General features: G+C 40.3%; 1 protein-coding gene across 2 annotated transcripts in view; it reads right to left on the minus strand.

Annotated features, from left to right (window-relative positions):
* ARHGAP26 (Rho GTPase activating protein 26) overlaps positions 1-2,956 on the minus strand; it is a 1,495,203-nt gene extending 1,492,247 nt beyond the window's left edge. For both annotated transcript variants that reach the window (XM_053717161.1, XM_053717160.1), the window contains exon 1: positions 2,697-2,956. In XM_053717161.1, the coding sequence (XP_053573136.1) occupies positions 2,697-2,850 (154 nt within the window). In that variant the 5' untranslated portion in view covers positions 2,851-2,956. The remainder of the gene's footprint in view (positions 1-2,696) is intronic.
* Between the last annotated feature and the right edge of the window lie 17,198 nt (positions 2,957-20,154).

The following is a 20,154-nucleotide window of genomic DNA, read 5'->3' on the forward strand; positions in this document are numbered from 1 at the left end:
AATCTCTACAAGGTCAGTGTTTTGTTTCACTTCATTTGAAATTAATATTTCTCTTGACAGCACTTGATTAAAAACAAGGACTCTAGTACAACTAATAATTCCTGATGTAGGTTTTTCCAAGACCAATTATAACATCTATGGTTACTCCACAGGCACATTTTCCCTTCAGCAATACTTCGTTAAACTGATACAAAGAATAGTGCATCATATTGGTTTGACTATCTGACCTGATAACATTTAACTCCCATCGCTGTAATAATGTGCCATTCTTAAAGGGTCATGAAACACAATATTTTTTCTTTCACGATTCATATAGAACATACAATGTTTAAAAGCTTTCCAGATTACTTATAATATCACATTTGCTTCATTCTCTTTGTATCCTTTGTTGAAGGAGCAGCAATGTACTACTGAGAGCTAGCTGAACACATTAAGTGAGCCTATGACAAGGAGGCATATATGTGCAGGCACCAATGAGCAGCTAACTGCCAGATGAGCACTTCTGCTCCAGAGCGTACCTAGGTATGTTTTTCAAATAAGAATACCAAGATAACTACGCAAATTAGAAAGTTGTAGACTCTATCTGAATCTTGAAAGAAAAAAGAAGTTGTGTTTCAAGTCCCCATAAAGTCCATATCCAAAAAATAAAAATGCATATCATACTCCGTCAGCACATATATGTTGTTAAGACTAAATGTGTTAACATAAGACCTTAATGTGTGTGTGTGTGGGGGGTGAGTAATATAAGTATATTTTGCAGTATTTTAAATAAAAAAAAGGTACTATTTTTTTCTAAAGGTGGCATAATCAATTCATCTAATGACTGCCCAAGCCATTATGGAACTATGCAGACAGCTGCCCACTGTCACAGGAGCAAGAGAATGACAGACAGAAGCATGCTGCACGTGCACAATAACATTTCAGTCAGACAGAAGCGCGCTGCACGTGCACAATAACATTTCAGTCAGACAGAAGCGCGCTGCACGTGCACAATAACATTTCAGTCAGACAGAAGCGCGCTGCACATGCACAATAACATTTCAGTCAGACAGAAGCGCTCTGCACATGCACAATAACATTTCAGTCAGACAGAAGCATGCTGCACATGCACAATAACATTTCAGTCAGACAGAAGCGCGCTGCACATGCACAATAACATTTCAGTCAGACAGAAGCGCTCTGCACATGCACAATAACATTTCAGTCAGACAGAAGCATGCTGCACATGCACAATAACATTTCAGTCAGACAGAAGCGCGCTGCACATGCACAATAACATTTCAGTCTCTTTCTTGTGTCAAACAGCTGGATGCACACTCCAGCAGACAAACTATTCCATGTCCCTCAAAGAGATTATTCTCTTGCAAAAAACTATACAAAATAGATTGTGCAGGGCTATACAGGATTAGTAGTGGGCTTCCCTTAGCTAGGCATTAAACATAAGTAATGAAATTACAATTTGAGGAAATTATATGATTTTTTATATGATGTGGTAGCTTCCAGAATCAGACATTAACATACTTTCTAGTCAGGCTGCAATGAGGTCCTCAAGGACAACAAACAGGCTCAAATGTCATTATCTCCTTGTGAGAGCACGGACAATTGGATTATATTTCTATTATAAAATCCAGGCCTACTTGTGGCCCTTTAGGAGTGGCACTGGACAACCATTGTTTAGGAGAATTCAATTTCAGAAATCATTACATCTTCTCTGACAATGTTTAACATAAAGGGTTAGGTGCTGTAATGTGACATGTCATATAGTAAAGTAATAAAGGCATCACTGAATCATCAGTCAACTGTTACTGTAATGGGTATCACACTGTGCTGACATTTGCATCATTACATTGGTAGCAATTTTGTTTACAAATAAGAATTAAGGTGGAGAGTTATTGCACAACTTGAAAAACCCATAAAACCAATGAACCACAGTTCAGATAATTTTGCTATAGGGTCCTAACTTTATAGATGAATCATATTATAACTACATACACATAACATTCCCTGGCTGCCTCCTATTACTAATCTAAATATGTCAACCCATAGTTTATGGTTTACTATTTTGCCACCTGAACAAGTCAACAAAATACAGCAAGTTGCTTTTATAACAAAATGGTAAGCATTAACAAATAAACAGGTGAAAATGATCTGTAAACTACATAAACTTCCCAAGTTGAAATAAATATGTTTATGGTGTGTCATACATATGATGTCAAGTTATTTTTACATTAGCTGTCAATTTGAGATACAGTACAAGGACATCTCTGCAATGCATGATTTACTTTATTATACAGATTGTTATTAGGATGGCAGTCATACTAAAAGACACTGCATAACAAATTATTACAGATAAATTCCAAGGACAAGGATTGCAGAGGCTGAGTCATTAATGTGTGTTGAACAGGTGTGAACAATAATTGCATGCATCACAATATACAGTTAAAAACTCTGCATGGCGCAAATTAAAAATAGTAAACAAATTGATGCATAAATGTGACTTTGTGGTGATATTTTTTGCAATGAATAAAAGCTGCTCTTCAAGGACTCAGCTACCAGACACAGTTATAATATATGGCTTAGTAGCCCTTTCTTGCAGCTAAGAGGTTAATAGAGATTTAGCATCTGACATATCTGCATTCCTCTGCCAATATACAACTGCTTTCAGAGTGAATTCTACACATGCATATTCCACTTACTTTTATGGGCTGCAACCAACGACTTTCCATCTTTGATGAGCTCTTTAATGAACTTATTCGTTTTCTCCAGCTCTAGTTCGTGTGATTTCAGCCTCTCCCTGAACTGAGGGCTATCCAAGTAACAATCACTGAACTCCAAAGGAGGTAATCCCATTTCGCACTTAAAATTCAATGGCAATAAAAAAAAATGCAATTAAAACCAGCAATGCATTAAAACCAGATCATATACACACACCTCCAGCTGTGTAGGGTGTGTAGTATCAGATTGAGTATCCCCAGCAGTTCCTGTATCCCTCTCTCTCTCATGCACCAGCATTTGGCTCCAAACCACGCCCCTATCACAGCCTCTCTCCCATTTGCTTCCTTAAGGTGGAATAGCAGAATTGTATTTACATAAATATTATTTAAAATTAAATTATATAAATATATACATTTTAAATATAAACAAATAGATAGATAGATAGATAGATAGATAGATAGATAGATAGATAGATAGATAGATAGATAGATGATAGATAGATGATAGATAGATAGATAGATAGATAGATGATAGATAGATGATAGATAGATATAGATAGATGATAGAGAGATTAGATACATAGATAGATAGCTAGATAGATGATAGATAGATAGACAGACAGACAGACAAACAGACAGACAGACAGATAGATAGATAGATAGATAGATAGATAGATAGATAGATGATAGATAGATAGCTAGATAGATAGATGATAGATAGATAGATAGATGATAGATAATAGATTGATAGATATATTAGATGATAGATGGATGATAGAGAGATAAGATAGATAGATAGATGATAGATATATAGATAGATTAGATAGATGATAGATATAGATAGATAGATGATAGATAGATAGATAGATAGATAGATAGATGATATAGATATATAGATAGATTAGATAGATGATAGATATAGATAGGCTTACCAGAAGTCCCAGTTTGACTGGGATTGTCCCTGTTTGGAGGCGCTGTCCCAGTGTCCCACCCGGTTGTTCATTCTGTCCCAGTAGGGTTGCCACCTCCGAGTTTCATATATACACACACATTATACCTATACAGTATATATATATATATATATATATATATATATATATATATATATATATATATATATATATATATATATATATATATATATATATATATATATACTGTATATATATATATATATATATATATATATATATATACTGTATATATATTAATTTACATAACTTCTTGGGTCTGGTTTTTGTAATCCTAGGAATTGGATTGCACAAATCGGTAAGCAAGCTGGGTGTGTGCCGCCACTTCCAGAAAAAAATTCCATTTGTCAAGAAAATGTTTATGGTGAGCCGGGTGGGTGGTGCAATGCCTCCATATTTTTGGGTAATAGAGTGCTCAGCTCACTATGTAGGGAACTCAATGCACATGCCTTTGGCATGATATAGTGTGGGAGTTAAGACGTGGGCGCGGCGATGAGCAGACCAGGCCGTGGTTAGAGATAAAAAAAAGGCAGTATACTTTTTAACATTTTTCATTAGAACTCTTTTTTGGGCCCCACCACTGGTAGGTCTGCCCCTGATCATCTATCTATCATCTATCTATCTATCAATCATCTATCTATCTTTTCAGAGAGAGAGAGAAACTGCCAGTCAATAATTATTGTAATATATCACCAATAAATTTGGAGGTGGCTGCTCTGAGTATTGAGCCAGATGAACAAACTATTTATATAGAAACAAGAAAGCGGCAGCATTCAATAAATAAACCAGAAATCTGAATTGTCCCCCAATTTCTAGATATTTAGGACTATGATATAGTTTTGAGTTTTCCAAAGAAAGGCAGATTGAACTATCATCAGGCTATTGGTCACAGATTGAGGGTCCAATGGATGGCAAATCTAATTAAAAATGTTTTTAGTTTATATTTGAAAAAGCAATGTAATGTTTTATCTTTTAGATCAATCTGACAGTGACTGTTCCAACATGGTTGCTGCCAGATGTAAATATTAATGCGAATGCACTCCTCTTGGGCGTATGCACATTGGTAATGTTTACTGGTGGTGGTCATTGTTAAATTAATCTGCCAGTACTTGAAAGGAAAAACACTAAATACATTTTCTGTACCTCCCTCTAATTATGGGTGCTGCCATTATAGAACATTGGTTACACTGCAGGTATGTAAAGGAAACACGTCAGTACTTGAAAGTAGTAAAAGATAGATTTTACAACTTTCCAATTTACTTCTATTAAAAAAAAAAAAAAATAGCAATGCACATAGATGGGCCAATCACACAAGGCATCTATGTGCAGAAACCAATCAGAAAGCTACTGCGCCTATCTAGATATGCATTTCAACAGAGGATATCAAGAGTATAAAGAAAATGAGATAATTAAAGTAAATCGGAAAGTTGTTTAAATGTGCATCCTCTTTCTAAATCATGAAAGAAAAAATTTGTGTTTCATGTCCCTTTAATTTTTCAACGCCCATGACTATAGGGAGGTGGGGCATAACCTTAAAGTGATGGTAAACTGAAAGCAATGTCTACTTCTCATACGATCCTAAAATAAAAATAAACAGTTTAAGTCATGAACATTTTTAATTTTTTCTATTAATACCTTTATTTTCAACGCAACAGGTACTATTTATTGCGATCCGCCGACAGCCCCCAGACAAACAACATTTTTTTTTTTTATGACGATTATTGCGTGGTCCAATTAAATCCATGGCGTTTTGGCATTTTTGCATCGGGTTGAAAAAATGTATTTAATTTGCGCATGTGTTAGTGACGTCATGCAGCTTCTGATCGTTCCTTATTCGCATGCGTAGTTTAACTTTGAAGAAATCTGCCCACAGTTATTTGGAATATAGATATTCAGCGTAGTAAATATTTGGATGAAACTTAGTGTAAGTATATTAGCGCTGTCAGAATATACTTACATTAAGTTTCATCCAAATATTTACTACGCTGAATATCTATATTCCAATAAATTGTGGGCAGATTTCTTCAAAGTTAAACTACGCATGCGAATAAGGAACGATCAGAAGCTGCATAACGTCACTAACGCATGCGCAAATGAAATGGGTTAAACACAGAAGAAATACAGCTCGGGACCATCAGAGCACTGTTTGTTTTGAAAATAAACTGTTGCTGATCCAATCAGCAGGCCCACTCACAACACTCAGCTGCATGACTAGTGCTGCTGATTGAACCAGCGGCAGCTTCCACTCTAGACCCACAGAGCACTGCTGGTATTTCTACTACAGGTTGAAAAATGTTATCCAAATTACTTGGGAACGGAAAAGGTTTGGATTTTGGAAAACTTGCATCTTTAAAATGGAACAGTTGGTGGAGGGGATGGGACCATGTGTACACAATATATTGTATGTCATTTAGGCAATAATTAAATGTCTTAATACAGCTTATACATGCAACTAAAATTCGTTTATATCATTTGTAATACTTTTGTGACTTACAGGCAGGAAAATAGTAATTTTTGAAAAGTTTATATAAAAAAAATATATATAATATATATTATATAAATATATTTTGTGGGGGTTAAACACTTAGCATTAAAAGGGTCACTAGACTTAAAATGACATGCTCTAACAAATTGTGTGAGGGATTTAATGCACTCACACTATCCGACATGCAGATGTTAGTGCACACTAGACTGTCACTTGAGCGATAAAAAAATGAGTGCAAAAATGAAAACAGTATGGATTGCGCTCAAGCAATATTAGCACACCATAGCGCTAATATTTTTGTGATACACTATCTAGGCCTTTGTATCTTCCCACTAGATTTAACCATAAGGTTGAAGTTGGTATGATCCAGTATATGTATACGCAGGTGGCACATATACATAAACAATAACAATTAACCCCTTCATGCCAGTAGCAAGTGTTTAACATTGAATGAAGTTCTGATGTAAACAAAGGCTGGAATCAGATCATAGGGGACTACCTACACTGCTAGGCACACCCCGGTCTGATTTTTTTATTCCCTAGAAAAAGGAGGCTGCAGGACACCATATAAGGTAGGACATTCCATGCCATCCTAATGGCGTTAAAGCCCAGTGCCTTTAGGACAGCATAGACCGTCCTAGCACGGTGAAGAGGTTAACATCTTCACAATTTTGGCACTAATGCAGGTATAAACAATTATATTTACTTTGATAATATATTCCTAATTAAAGGGATAGTAATGCATTTCAGTTTTAAATAGAAGCATTTTTTGCAATATACTTCCTTTGTCTAGTAAAACTTATTAATGTTTCGTGCACAGATATGCTAAGTGTGAAGATCGGGATTCAAACACTATGCCATGGGTAGTGCTTGCTGATTGGTGGCTTAATAGGCCTGCTCCTAAGCTTACATCCCTGCCTTTTCAAATAAAGAGAACAAGAGAACAAAGAAAATTTTATATTAGGGGTAAATTAAAAGTTGCTTAAAATTGCATGCTTTATCTGAATTATGAAAGAAAATATTTGGGTTTTATATCCCTTTAAGTATTGGCCTTTGGTTTACAGACAGCGAAAATATAAGGAAGCGTGTGTGTACAAAAAAATGATAAAATAAGGAAATCTGATTTCCCTGTAAGCTCAACCCATTTTGAGGAGTTGTTGTTTCAAATAACAAAACAAGCTATTTCAAACACAAAAACAAACATAAAGAAGCAAGTTCCGATACATTTTCTACTCTGCAACTGGTATAATAATTCATTAAAAACACATTAAGGTAAAAACAATTGTACAGTAAACTGTCCCTTTAACATTGAGTAGACTATAAACTTTTTCCTTCTGGACTAGTAGCTCATTTTAAAAGGTGAGCACATCCGATACAGTGGTATAATATGCAGGGTGTGTTATTAGTTGATATTTTTGTAAGGACCTCTGTAATGAAAAATCGTCTAGGTTTATAGAAAGTTAAAACCAATACATTGTACTTGCCATTGTACTAAAGCAAACCATTGTTAAGAGATATACACATATGTTTCTGTGTCAGTTTATGGGGTCATGTGCTAGGATGATATTAGCCATGGATATGTAGCTGTGTAAGCTAGTTTGTTGTAAACTATTCAAATCATTTTTCATAATGCCTTAAATGCTCTGCTCCTACATTACCCATGCATTATAATAGCTTTAAAGGGAAAGTCAACACCAGAATTTTTGTTGTTTTAAAAGAAAGATAGTCCTTTTATTAACCATTCCCCAGTTTTGCATAACCAACACTGTTATAGAAATACACTTTTTACCTCTGTGATTACCTTGTATCTAAGCCTTAGCAAACTGCCTCCTTATTTCAGTTCTTTTGACAGACTTGCATGTTAGCCAATCAGTGCTCACTCCAGGGTAACTTCACGTGCATGAGCTCAATGTTATCTATATTAAACACATGAACTAATGCCCTCTAGTGGTCAAAATGCAATCATATTAGAGGCAGTCTTCAAGGTCTAAGAAATTAGCATATGAACCTTCTAGCTTTATCTTTCATCTAAGAATACCAAGAGAATAAAGCAAAATTTGTGATAAAAGTAAATTGGAAATTTATTTAAAATTACATTCCCTATTTAAATCATGAAAGTTTTTTTTTAGGACTTGACTGTCCCTTTAACAACATATTATGGTACAGAAGTGTGCACCAGAACCACTTGTTGGCAGCTGTTTAGTCCTTACTGGAGCTCGTCAGTCCAATGTGGGTTTTGTTTGAAGCTCAATCAACCTGGTAAGGGGTACTTAAATCAGACTTTCCAACAGTCTGTATTTTAGAGGGACAGTCCCTTATTCTGAGCTCTGCCAGCTGTCCCTCTAAGACAGCCATATGTCCCGGCTTGCAGCCCAGACATTCCCACAAACCACCCAGATATGTCCACCAACCACCCAGCCACGCCAACAACCCAGCCCACTATCAACCCATAACCCTACCCAACATGGCCTGCCCACAAAGTAGCAATGGCCCCCCTCAACCTCCAAATTCCCTAATACCTAGCCACAAATGTAAGGAGGTATGCGTAAACATGCATTATGCTGCTTATTTCCATATTGATGGTTCTGTTATTTACACTTTATCCAATGCTATGCTTTTAAAGCTCTCGTGTACAGTGTGCCCCAAATATAGATATCTAGTAGTGACCAACAATTTACAAGACTGTTGTGTGTTTTCCCATTTTCCTCCCAGCCAGAAGAGATATTGTCAACATAAATGTAAAAAAGCATTAGAGCGTTTTATTATTGCTTTTTATGTATGTTTTATGTATGTTTAGAAGCCGCTTGGGCTTCTAAACATCTCAGCACTCTAGGTGTCCATAGCCTCAGTCAATTATTTGTTATTAGGAGAAAACAGGTGCACAGCCAATCATAAGCTGTACTGTCTGCACCATTGTGAAATAGGACAGTACCCCCCCATGCTTCTTTCTACTTCACTGTTCATATTCACTGACTGATATGTCTTGCTACAGTGCACGTGAGACCCATCAATCAGTGTATACTGTGAAGCAGGATGTGTCATAGTGCTCTGCTATTTCTCAGTGGGGGTTATAGATTCACATTGGCTGTACCATCTGCTTTGTTATATAGAAAAATATGTCCTAACAAATGTAAAAAAAAAACACAATATCTCCATATTATAATCCACGAATGGATTAAGGAACCTTGATGCAGGAACCAACAGGTCAGGGACGCAATATGGGTGCACTAGGCTTTCATGGGCAATGTGTTGATGGCCCAAAGTTTTTTTAAGAGAAACTGGGATGCAGATATGGTTTATAAAAAAAGGAAGGACTCCCGAGGGGGGGGGGGGGGTTGGGCACACACCAAGTCAGGATGCAACTATTGTGGCTGGCAACTTGCAGTTTAAAATCCACCACTATATTTAACTTTGTAAGACATCATTCTCATTATTTGCAGGATTCCGATTTGCTTTACCAGATCTTTCATTTAATACTACTTTTTGGAAAACTGTAGCCCTGATATTCCAGAATGGTGTAAGCATTGGTGATCCTGATATTTAAAAGCCCTTTATATAAACCACCATACATACACACACACTGGTGATACAGGTTAGCAGTGACACTATAATGTCAGAATGTCAATGCAATTCTTCCAGTAGAGCTGATTTTCTTTGCTTTTCTACAATTCATACTGGAACTGCTATTTAGGATTAGGGACTATTATCCTGAGTTTTAAATTTAGTCAAACAATCAAGCCCTCAAGACAATAAAAAGGGAGAGGTAAAATGCCCAGATAGATATGGTTTTTTTTATGTCCTAACTTTCTGAGTTTGAAAAGGTTTTCTGTGAGTTTGTATACTCAGCATTTGGTGTTGGGTCCCCTGCCAGAAGAGATGAGAATCAGCAGCAAGATCTCAAGTGTTTTGGATCAGGACTTGCTGCCCATTGTACGCTCACATTGCCCAAGAGTATATCATGTCATTGAGGAGAGGAATTTATTTATTATTTTATTTATAAAATATTTTACCAAGATGGATACATTGAGATTTCTCTCATTTTCAAGTATGTCCTGGGGAATCAGCCTAGGCTGTGTTTGCCAAGACTGAATCTTGGAGTTGGGGGCTGCTTGGATAGCAGTAATCATAATGAAGGAGACTATTTGTTTCTTAATACCTGGGGATGTTACTTACCTGTATCTGAAATGAAGTCTCCTATGACAGTCTGGGGGCTGACACAATCACCACTGCAAATTATTTCCTTACTTATGCTGTCACTTTGGAGACAGGTGTGGCTGCTTATAATAATTTATTTGGTTGGTTTGTGTGACCTGCTGTAACGTTACCTATGTCTATTACTCGTGGGGCAGTCAAACTTCACTAATTGGACATGTTGATCCTTCTTTGATGTATGTCTTACATTGTGATGTTTGGACATGGCAATCTCTTCTGCACTGTATGACTTACAATTTGAGATAAAATCAATACATCTTGTGAAGGAGAGAAAAAGATGCACTCCTTAGTAAGAAGAAAAAGTAAAAATAAATCTGAATCTCTAATTAATGTTGTCCATAAAGGATTCATATTTTGTTCCCCTTCTTCCCTCTGATTCCAATGTTGAGACATTAGTCAGTTATGTCTAACCAACTAAGCCCTAGTTTCCATTGAGGTGGTAAAGTTTTTAAACTGGTGGTAACATAACAATTCTCCATAGACTTTAAAGGGATAGTCTAGTCAAAATTAAACTTGAATAATTCAGATAGAGCATGCAATTTTAAGCAACTTTCTAATGTACTCCTATTATCAATTTTTTAATTGTTTTCTTGCTATCTTTATTTGAATGCAAGCTTAGGAGCCGGCTAATTTTTGGTTCAGAACCTGGGTAGCACTTGCTGATTGGTGGCTACATTTAGACACCAATCAGAAAGTGCTACCCAGGTGCTGAACCAAAACTGGGCTGGCTCCTAAGATTACATTCCTGCTTTTTTCAAATAAAGATACCAAGAGAACAAAGAAAAATTGATACTAGGAGTAAATTAGAAAGTAGCTTAAATTGCATGCTCTATCTGAATCATGAAAGTATAATTTTGACTAGACTATTCCTTTAAAGGAGATAAATGTTTTTACAACCAGTTACCAAACTTTACCAGCTCAATGGAAACTAGGCCTAAGTCACTTCACTATAACATTGTTTATAGGGTACATATATAATTTAGAATGAGTGGTCAGATATTTCTGACATATTAGGACAGTTACATATCATACTGGACTAAATTGTGTTATTCCTGGACTCATATTAAATAAGATAACCTTGATACTGACATATCTATGTATGGCCATGTTTATATCTTATAACATTTGGTGCTTTACATGTTTATTATTATAGTATTTGTAAATCCCTTATAGTAAATCTTGCATATGTTACCTATACCCAGAGTTGTACATTTCCACTATTCCCAGACAAGTAAGAAATGTCAATGTTTGAGTAAAACTCTTGATTTTTCTCCATTCTTTAAAGGGACAGTAAAGCCACAATTAGACATTCATGATTTAGACAGAGCATACAATTTTTTTTTTTTCTATGTTTTATTTTATTTGTTTTAACAAGAATAACATTGTCTGGGGATTCGCAGATCCCCTGCATATCATGGTACAAAGCAAATCCTAGATTGTTAGAATGAAATGCAATCAAACAAAAGGGAGATAGATCGTTGAAGAGGATACAGCTAAATTGTTAAGTATCCAAGATAGAAGTCAGTACATTACATGAGTTATTACAAAAGAGAAAAGAGGGGGGGGGGAATGAAGGGGTAGGGGTCATCCTTATGGGTGGGGAGGGAGGAAGGGGAAGGAAAATATCTATCAGAATTCGTCAAGAGCGGGAGATATGTGCGTTACTATACCCTGACCTGGGGGAGCCATGTGGTGTCGTGTATTTCCGTCCAGTCGGCCCAAACCATCTCAAACAGGTCACTTTTGTCCAGACTATAGAATATATCCCTTTCCATGGCCTGTAAGTAGGCCATGTTCCTAAGGATATCAGACCATCCGGGGGGGGAGGTTTTCTTCCAGCATCTAGCAATGCAGGTTTTAACCGAGGTCAGAAGATAGATACAAAAGATCTGTTGGTGTTTGGGGAGGGTATGTAAGTTCAAGTGTAGGAGTGCTGTGGCAGGGCTTTTGGGCAGTTGTATCTTAAGAGCAGATAGAGTGCGGAAACATAAGCTCCACAAGTGAGACAGCTTGGGGCAGTCCCACCAGATGTGGATCATGCTCCCCTGGGCCCCACATTCCCTCCAGCATTGTGGGGAGGACGTCGGGAACATCTTGGCTAAACGGACTGGGACTAGGTACCATTGAGAGATAACTTTATAGTGTGTTTCAAACATTGTCACACAATGCAAGGATTTCCTAGTCAGGGTAAGAGATCCCTGCCAGGCACTAGCCGGGATTCTAGTGTGGAGAATGGTGTCCCACTTATTCAAATGCGGGGCCAGGTCTGGGGGCACAGTGCCCTCAAGTAGACAGTAATGTCTCGACAGAGGTTTGTATAGTCTACGCCCTCCCTTCCAAGTAGACTCCCATGGAGTAAGTGGGCGCGTAGCGGAGGGGGAAAAACCCCAGCTAGATAGGAAACTCTTAATCCTAGTAAGCTCGAAGTGTAGATGGGGTGGGACGTCTTTACCAAGACTGTCCCTAGACAAACTGATATAACCATCTTCGCTGGCCGTAGACCAGAAATCCGAAACTTGTGACACCCCCATTCTGGCCCATGTGTTGGGGTGTGTATCTGGGAGGCCAGTAAAGAGGCCGGGGATAGAGGTAATTGGGGAGGGATGCGGCGCGATAAGCTTACGATGCCGGATCTTATTCCAAACCTCCAGGCATTCTATGATTACTAGGTTATGGATGTTCAAGGATCTGCGGCTGTGGGCCGGAGTCCAGATTAAATCTTTTAAGTAGATATCAAAGGGCAGTGAAGCTTGTTCGATATCTCTCCACCTGTCTTGAGATTGCAAAACTCCCCACTGGGAGATATGCGTAAGCATGGCTCCCTCGTAATACTTAAGTATGGATGGGGAGGCCAATCCCCCCAAATGAACCGGGAACTGGAGCGTTTTGTGGGCTATCCTCGGGGTTTTATTCTGCCAAATGAATTTGGTGCATTCGCTTTGGAATTGCAACAGTAAGTGGGAGGGTACCCTGATCGGTAGGCACCTAAACAGATAGGTGAGCCGTGGGAGGAATGACATCTTGAGAGAGGCTATGCGGCCCATCCAAGAGATGTTCTTATGGTCCCAGGTGTTTTTTAGCGCTCGCAAGTCTGCCAGCAAAGGTGGAAAGTTATCTTTGACCATTTGTTTCGGGTCATTTGATATTTTGACTCCAAGGTGTGTGATATTTTTACTAGACCATTTAAAATCAAATTGCCTCTGGAGGGCCGAGATATATTTTTGGGGGAAGCCCCACCAGTAGATTTCTGTTTTAGGGACGTTAAGTTTATAAAAGGAAAGAGAGCCAAAGGCCTCAAGTATATCCAGAAGTTTAGGGATGGTGTGGAGAGGGTCCGCTGAAAACACTGTCACGTCATCAGCAAACAGGGCAATGCTATGTTTAGAGCCCGAGAGTGTAATACCCATCAGGGCCTTGTTAGTGCGTATAGTTTCTGCAAGTGGTTCTATTGCTAGGGCGAACAGAAGTGGGGATAGAGGACATCCCTGCCTCGTGCCATTTCGGATGGGGAACGGAGTTGAATGGAACCCCATTCCCCTAACTGAAGCTGTGGGGTTGGAATATAGGGCTTGGATAGCGAGGCATATATCACGGGGGAATTTAAGGACGTCGAGGGTCTCCCAGAGATAGCTCCATCTAACCCTATCGAAGGCCTTCTCGGCATCTAAAGAGATAACCGAGAAAGGCTTGTTCATTCTTGTCGATTCACAAACTATATTAATAAGGCGCCTGGTGTTATCTGGGCCCTCCCGGTTGTGTATAAACCCCCTTGGTCTGGGTTGACCAGGGTAGGCAGAAGTTTGCAAATTCGATTCGCAATAAGCTTGGAATAAATTTTTATGTCCACATTTATAAGCGAAATAGGCCTATAGTTGGGGCAAAGAGAGGGGTCTTTATTTGGTTTCGGGATCATAATGATCTCAGCTTCCAAAAATTCTCTTTTAAAGCTTCCTCCTTGCCTGGCACTGTTAAAAAACCTAAGGAGAAGCGGCACTAGTTCTTGATTGTAGGTTTTGTAGAACTGTGCAGGAAACCCGTCAGGACCCGGGGCCTTAAGCGATTTGAGTCGCTGGATGACCTGTTTGACTTCCAACTGAGTGAACGGGGTAGCCAGGTACTCCTGTTGTTCCGTCGAAAGGGAGGGTAGATTTAAGGAATCGAGAAAGTCTCTAATCTGTTGAGTGGAGGCAGGGGCCTTGATCTCATTACCCTCAAGATCGTAAAGCTTTGAGTAGTAGTCTGAAAAGCAGTCCCCTATCTGTGAGGGGAGTTTGTGAGTCTGGTTGTTATAAAAGATTTGGTGAATGCGGGACGTACTGTTCCGTTGGCGTAGTTTATTCGCCAACAGTGTATCTGCCATATTGCCCTTATAATAAAACATCTGTTTGAGCCTGGTGAGATTCTCTTGGGTGCGTCGCAACTCAAGATGGTTGATATGCGAGCGCACCTCAGAGATCTGGGAAGATAGCGCTTCCGTGACTGTGGTTCTGTTAGCGGACTCCAATAGTCTTAGTTTACAGTGGGCTTGTGCTAGGGAGAGCCCAGCTAGTTTCCTAATGTGGGGTGCTTACGGATGATGTAGCCTCTGGTAACCGCCTTAATGGCTCCCCAGAGTGTGTCATCCGCGGTCTGGCTATTATCATTGAGTTGGATGAGATCTATAAGATCTCTTCGTAGGTCTTCCCTAAAAGGGATGTCCGCTAAAATGTTACGTGGGAGAGACCATCTGCTTTTATGGGGACAAGGGTCACTAAGTTGTAAATCAACAAGCACCGGGTCATGGTCAGACCATGGGCATAGAGGAATGTTGGATTGGAGTACTGAATCCAGGGTCCCAGACGAGCAAAAAATATGGTCCAACCTAGAATAGGTTTTGTGGACCTGAGAGAAGTGAGTGAAGTCTCTGTCTGTAGTGTGTAGAGATCGCCAGATATCATAATATCCAAACTCAGACATGATTGCTTTAAATCTCGTAGAGAGAAGGGTCAGTTGGGGGGAGGGTCTATTTGGGTTTAATGCCTTACGATCAAGATCGGCGTCCCAAATCATGTTATAGTCCCCTGCAATTATGACTCTGCCCTGTTTATGATGGTCAATCAACCTCAAAATTTTCCTGAGACAGGCAGGCTGTCGGGAATTGGGTAAGTAAATCGAGACAAGGGTGTGCGGGATGTGGTCTAGTTTACATACTACTATTGTAAATCTGGCCTGGGGGTCCCTAAGTACCTGGATTTCCTCATAGGCTATCCTCCTGTGAATCATGACAGCGGTCCCTCTCGCTTTTTTTATAAATGAGGAGCACTCAATGGTCGTGTACGATCGGGAGTGGAATCTAGTGGGGGAAGATAACAGCCAATGTGTTTCTTGTAGAAACACTACGTCGGGGTTGTGGTGACGTAACATTCGTGAAAGTAAACTCCTCTTGTAGGGGGAATTTAAGCCTCTGGAGTTATGTGTGCATAGTCGTAAGTGGGACATTCTCTACCTCCTGACTAGGGAAATAAGTGTGCAGGAGAAATTTTTAGGATACTTAGATCCTCTTGTCTGTGGGAAGTGTGAAGAGGTAAGGGGTTGGGGTGAGTGGTTAGCATGTGAGAAGAAAATGTACTGACAGCACAGGTGGAAATAGTCCACCAAGTTGGAACCCTGGCGTGGGTTAACCAGTGGGGGGGGGGGGGGGCTAAGAGCGAATATGTGACGAGGGGAGCTGGAAAGTCCAGCCCCACTCCATTATCTATATAGGTAATCTATAAGGAGGTAAACAAAAGTGCAAGTGGGCGAGTATGAACCTATATACCCGCTAAGGGCATAACCCAAACAAAAACTTCAAGTTGAACATGGAAACCTGACAAGGAACAGAAAATGCAATAAGGTCTAAACACATAAACATAATATATAAAATGGAGTGAAGACACATATGAATATATAGGTGCATATTTAAGACAATGTAGGCCCCACTCATTATGACATTGGTATAACCCTCTAAAGTAGGGGTGGGAAAAAGGGAAAGACGTTCCACCACATCACGGCCAAGGGGCCCCCGGCGTAGAAAATACGAAGGCCAGGTAAATTGCGTTGGTCATAAAGGGGGTAGAAAGTACCCAGGCCTGTCGTGAGGCGGTGGAACGCGGACCCATACAGTTAGTAGTCACATTTATCAACATATTCTTCACCACATTTAATGATCCCATAGGATAGAGCATACAAGGGCGAGGTATACTTGTCTAATCACATTAGGCCTGTAAAATATGTTGGGCCTGTAGGTCTGTCAAAATAGTACAGAGATCGTAATTACATTTCTAAACACCTAACCCTAGCATATGTGAATCCATAAGAAATGGCCGGGGAGACCTTGGAAGGGGCATATGAGAGGCCAAACCGTCACAATTTCTCTGCCCAATAGCAAAACTTAGCTGGTAGGCCAAAGTGGGCATTCCTGTAGCCCGTCAGGTTCCTGAGGTGTGGAAAACCACAAGTGTCACTTATCATGAGGGCCGGGACTCCAATTGGGTAGGATCTGGGGGCTGCGATGTTTTAAGTCTCTTCAGTCCTTGTTCTTTCACCGACCACTCAGGGGCCGAGGCTCTCAGCTTGGATTGGGTCGCGGGGGGTCCCCTGGGGTCCACTGCCATGAGGCCCCACTGACCCAAGAGGGTCGTACCCTGAGACAGAGAGGTTACCGTGAATGACTTGTTGATAAACACCTAACCCTAGCATATGTGAATCCATAAGAAATGGCCGGGGAGACCTTGGAAGGGGCATATGAGAGGCCAAACCGTCACAATTTCTCTGCCCAATAGCAAAACTTAGCTGGTAGGCCAAAGTGGGCATTCCTGTAGCCCGTCAGGTTCCTGAGGTGTGGAAAACCACAAGTGTCACTTATCATGAGGGCCGGGACTCCAATTGGGTAGGATCTGGGGGCTGCGATGTTTTAAGTCTCTTCAGTCCTTGTTCTTTCACCGACCACTCAGGGGCCGAGGCTCTCAGCTTGGATTGGGTCGCGGGGGGTCCCCTGGGGTCCACTGCCATGAGGCCCCACTGACCCAAGAGGGTCGTACCCTGAGACAGAGAGGTTACCGTGAATGACTTGTTGTCCTTTGTAATTATTAATTTAGTAGGGTAACCCCATCTGTATTTGATGTTCTCTCTACGGAGAATCTGTGTGACCGGCTGAAAGTATCTACGATGTTGAAGAGTGTGTGCAGATAGATCGGGCAGCAACTGTATTTCTTTGAACCTTTCTGAGATCTGCGGTTTCCTGAAGGCCGCCTGCATGAGCCTGTCTTTGAATGGAAAGCTATGAAAGCAGACTATGACGTCTCTCGGTTTCTCCTGTGAGACAGTTCTAGGTCGTAAGGCTCTGTGAGCTCTTTCCATGGTATCGTTAACTCCGTCTGTTGGGCCCAGCAGGTCCCTAAATAGGTCCTTCAGGAAAGTTTGAAGTTCTGCAGGTTGGACATCTTCTGGAATTCCTCTGAATCTTATGTTGTTTCTACGAGACCTATCCTCTACATCAGCCAGTTTAAATTCTAGTTGGCTGATCTGGTCTGCCAAAGATTCAGAGTATGCCAACAGGTTGGTATGATCGGTGGCAAGATCGTCCTGTTTCCTTTCCAGGGAGTCCACTCTGTCCCCAATCTCAGAGATGTCCTTGCGGAGTTCAGCATGATTGCGCTGAATTTCCTTAGTTATGGAGATAGTTTGGTTTGCTAACATTCTTTTGAGAGTGTCCTCAGTTATCAGGTGTTGTGATCTGACCTGAGGTGTAAGGTCAGGTTGAGATCCATCTCCAAGAGATTCAGAGTCACTCTGATCCTCGAGAGGATCTTCCTTCCGGTGTTTATTTGGATGTGTGAAGTGGTCTCGGACGGTTTTCTGCCCCTGGCCTAGTGTTTTCGAGTGTCTTTTGGTATTATTAGGCATTTTCAAATCAGGCAAGAATAACCTATTCTTGACAGGCAAAACTGGTATTTAGAAATTGCTAAGGAGAAGTGTAGGCCCTATAAGTTGACACCTTGAGTAAAAAAAAAAAAAAAAAAAAAAAAAAAGCTTGTTTGACACCTCAGGTACCCCTTGATGCGGACGCCACCTCCGGAGCGGAGCCCCGACCCTCCGGAGGGATAAGGCCTAAAGCTGTAAGTCGCCTCTAAGGTTTTTCAGCCAGATATATTCGTGGATGTAAAAAAGTTATTAGGACTTTGCCACTATGTCTGAGGCTGATAAATATTTTTCAGTTCAGGCTGTTGATATAGCCGTGGTGCCTGTATAAAGTTGACTGTCAGTGAAAATTTACCCTTGGGAAGCTGGGCAGACCTGCCGGGTATTATTTAGTACTATTTAGGGCTGGCGTTAAGTATTTGCCCTTACCTCTTCTCTCAACTGCCGCTCCAATGCAGTTAGTTGTTGGCTGATGGCGTGCTCCTTCACCCCGGGCCCCAAAATGGCGCTGCTTCGCGCCAAAACAGTGTCCGGCAGGCTCGGTCTTCAGAAACAAATCTTGGGTTCCCTAGATCTCCACGGCCGACCAAGCATGGGCTGGCTCACCTCCGGAGCCGGAAACTTCCTCAATACGGTCAGTGGCAGGCACGGCCGCCGGAGAACCCAGGGAGATCCACAGCTGTCAGGTGATTGTCTGCCCTCCGCTCACTCACCAGATGTCTGCAGCGCCTCTCTGCTGTGCAGGAGCGGAGCCCCGACCCTCCGGCCAGCAGTGACAAGTGAGCCGGTAAGATGGTTTGTAGGCGAGCTAGGGAGCCTAGCCGATTGGGTGACCTCCGATGCTCCAATAAACCACAGCCTTCTATAGGTCTCCACACTTTAGATGGCGGTATTGCCGCTTCTCCACTCAGCTCTGCAGATCTTCAAAGGCAGACCAGATAGATCGCAGATCACAAAAGGTGTTTGATCAGGGTGTTCTAAGATGAAAAATCCAGCACTATATAATATAAACTAGACAATTTATTTAGTTAATTTGTGCCTAATCAAGTTAGATAGGAGAGAGCTCTTTCTCAAGACGTCTCTCCTGTTCGGCAGTTAGCTCCGCCCCCAGAGCATACAATTTTGAACAACTTTCCAATTTACTTCTATTATTTAATTTGCTTCCTTCTCTTGTTATCCTTTGCTGAAAGGTTTGTCTAGATAAGCTCAGGAGCAGCAAAGAACCTAGGTTCTAGCTGCTGATTGGTGGCTGCATATATGTACCGATTGTCATTGGCTCACACATGTGTTCAGTTAGAAACCAGTAGTGCATTGCATCTCCTTCAGCAAATGATACCAAGAGAATTAAACACATTTTGTAATAGAAGTAAAGTATAAAGTTGTTTAAAATTGTAGGTTCTACCTACATCATGAAAGAAACAATGTCCTTTTCATGCCCCTTTAACTTTGAGTGTACTAATAACTTTTTTCCCCTGACCAATGAACTATAGTGACATTTTCCACCCCTACGTATACACCTTTCTTTCCTATACTTTGTCAGTTTTACACTTTTCTTAGCGTTATTTATTACTTATATGAAGTCTTAACAAGATCTTACTAAATAGCTACATTATTTGAAATGTAATAATGGACCATATGGGGGTACTGGGAGCTTAGTTTCACTATCCTAATCATGGTTAATAGAAACATGTTTTATTTCTCATATTTGCAGGTCATCTGATTGAAATGTAATTTATAGTATAAAACTACCTATATTTTGTAGTCTGCTATAGCACCTTTTGATTATTCTCTATACATTAAAAAGTACTAATTTTATTCAGAGTATTTTTGCATA

Source organism: Bombina bombina, chromosome 6 (assembly GCF_027579735.1).
Source record: "Bombina bombina isolate aBomBom1 chromosome 6, aBomBom1.pri, whole genome shotgun sequence".
Taxonomy (NCBI): Eukaryota; Metazoa; Chordata; class Amphibia; order Anura; family Bombinatoridae; genus Bombina; species Bombina bombina.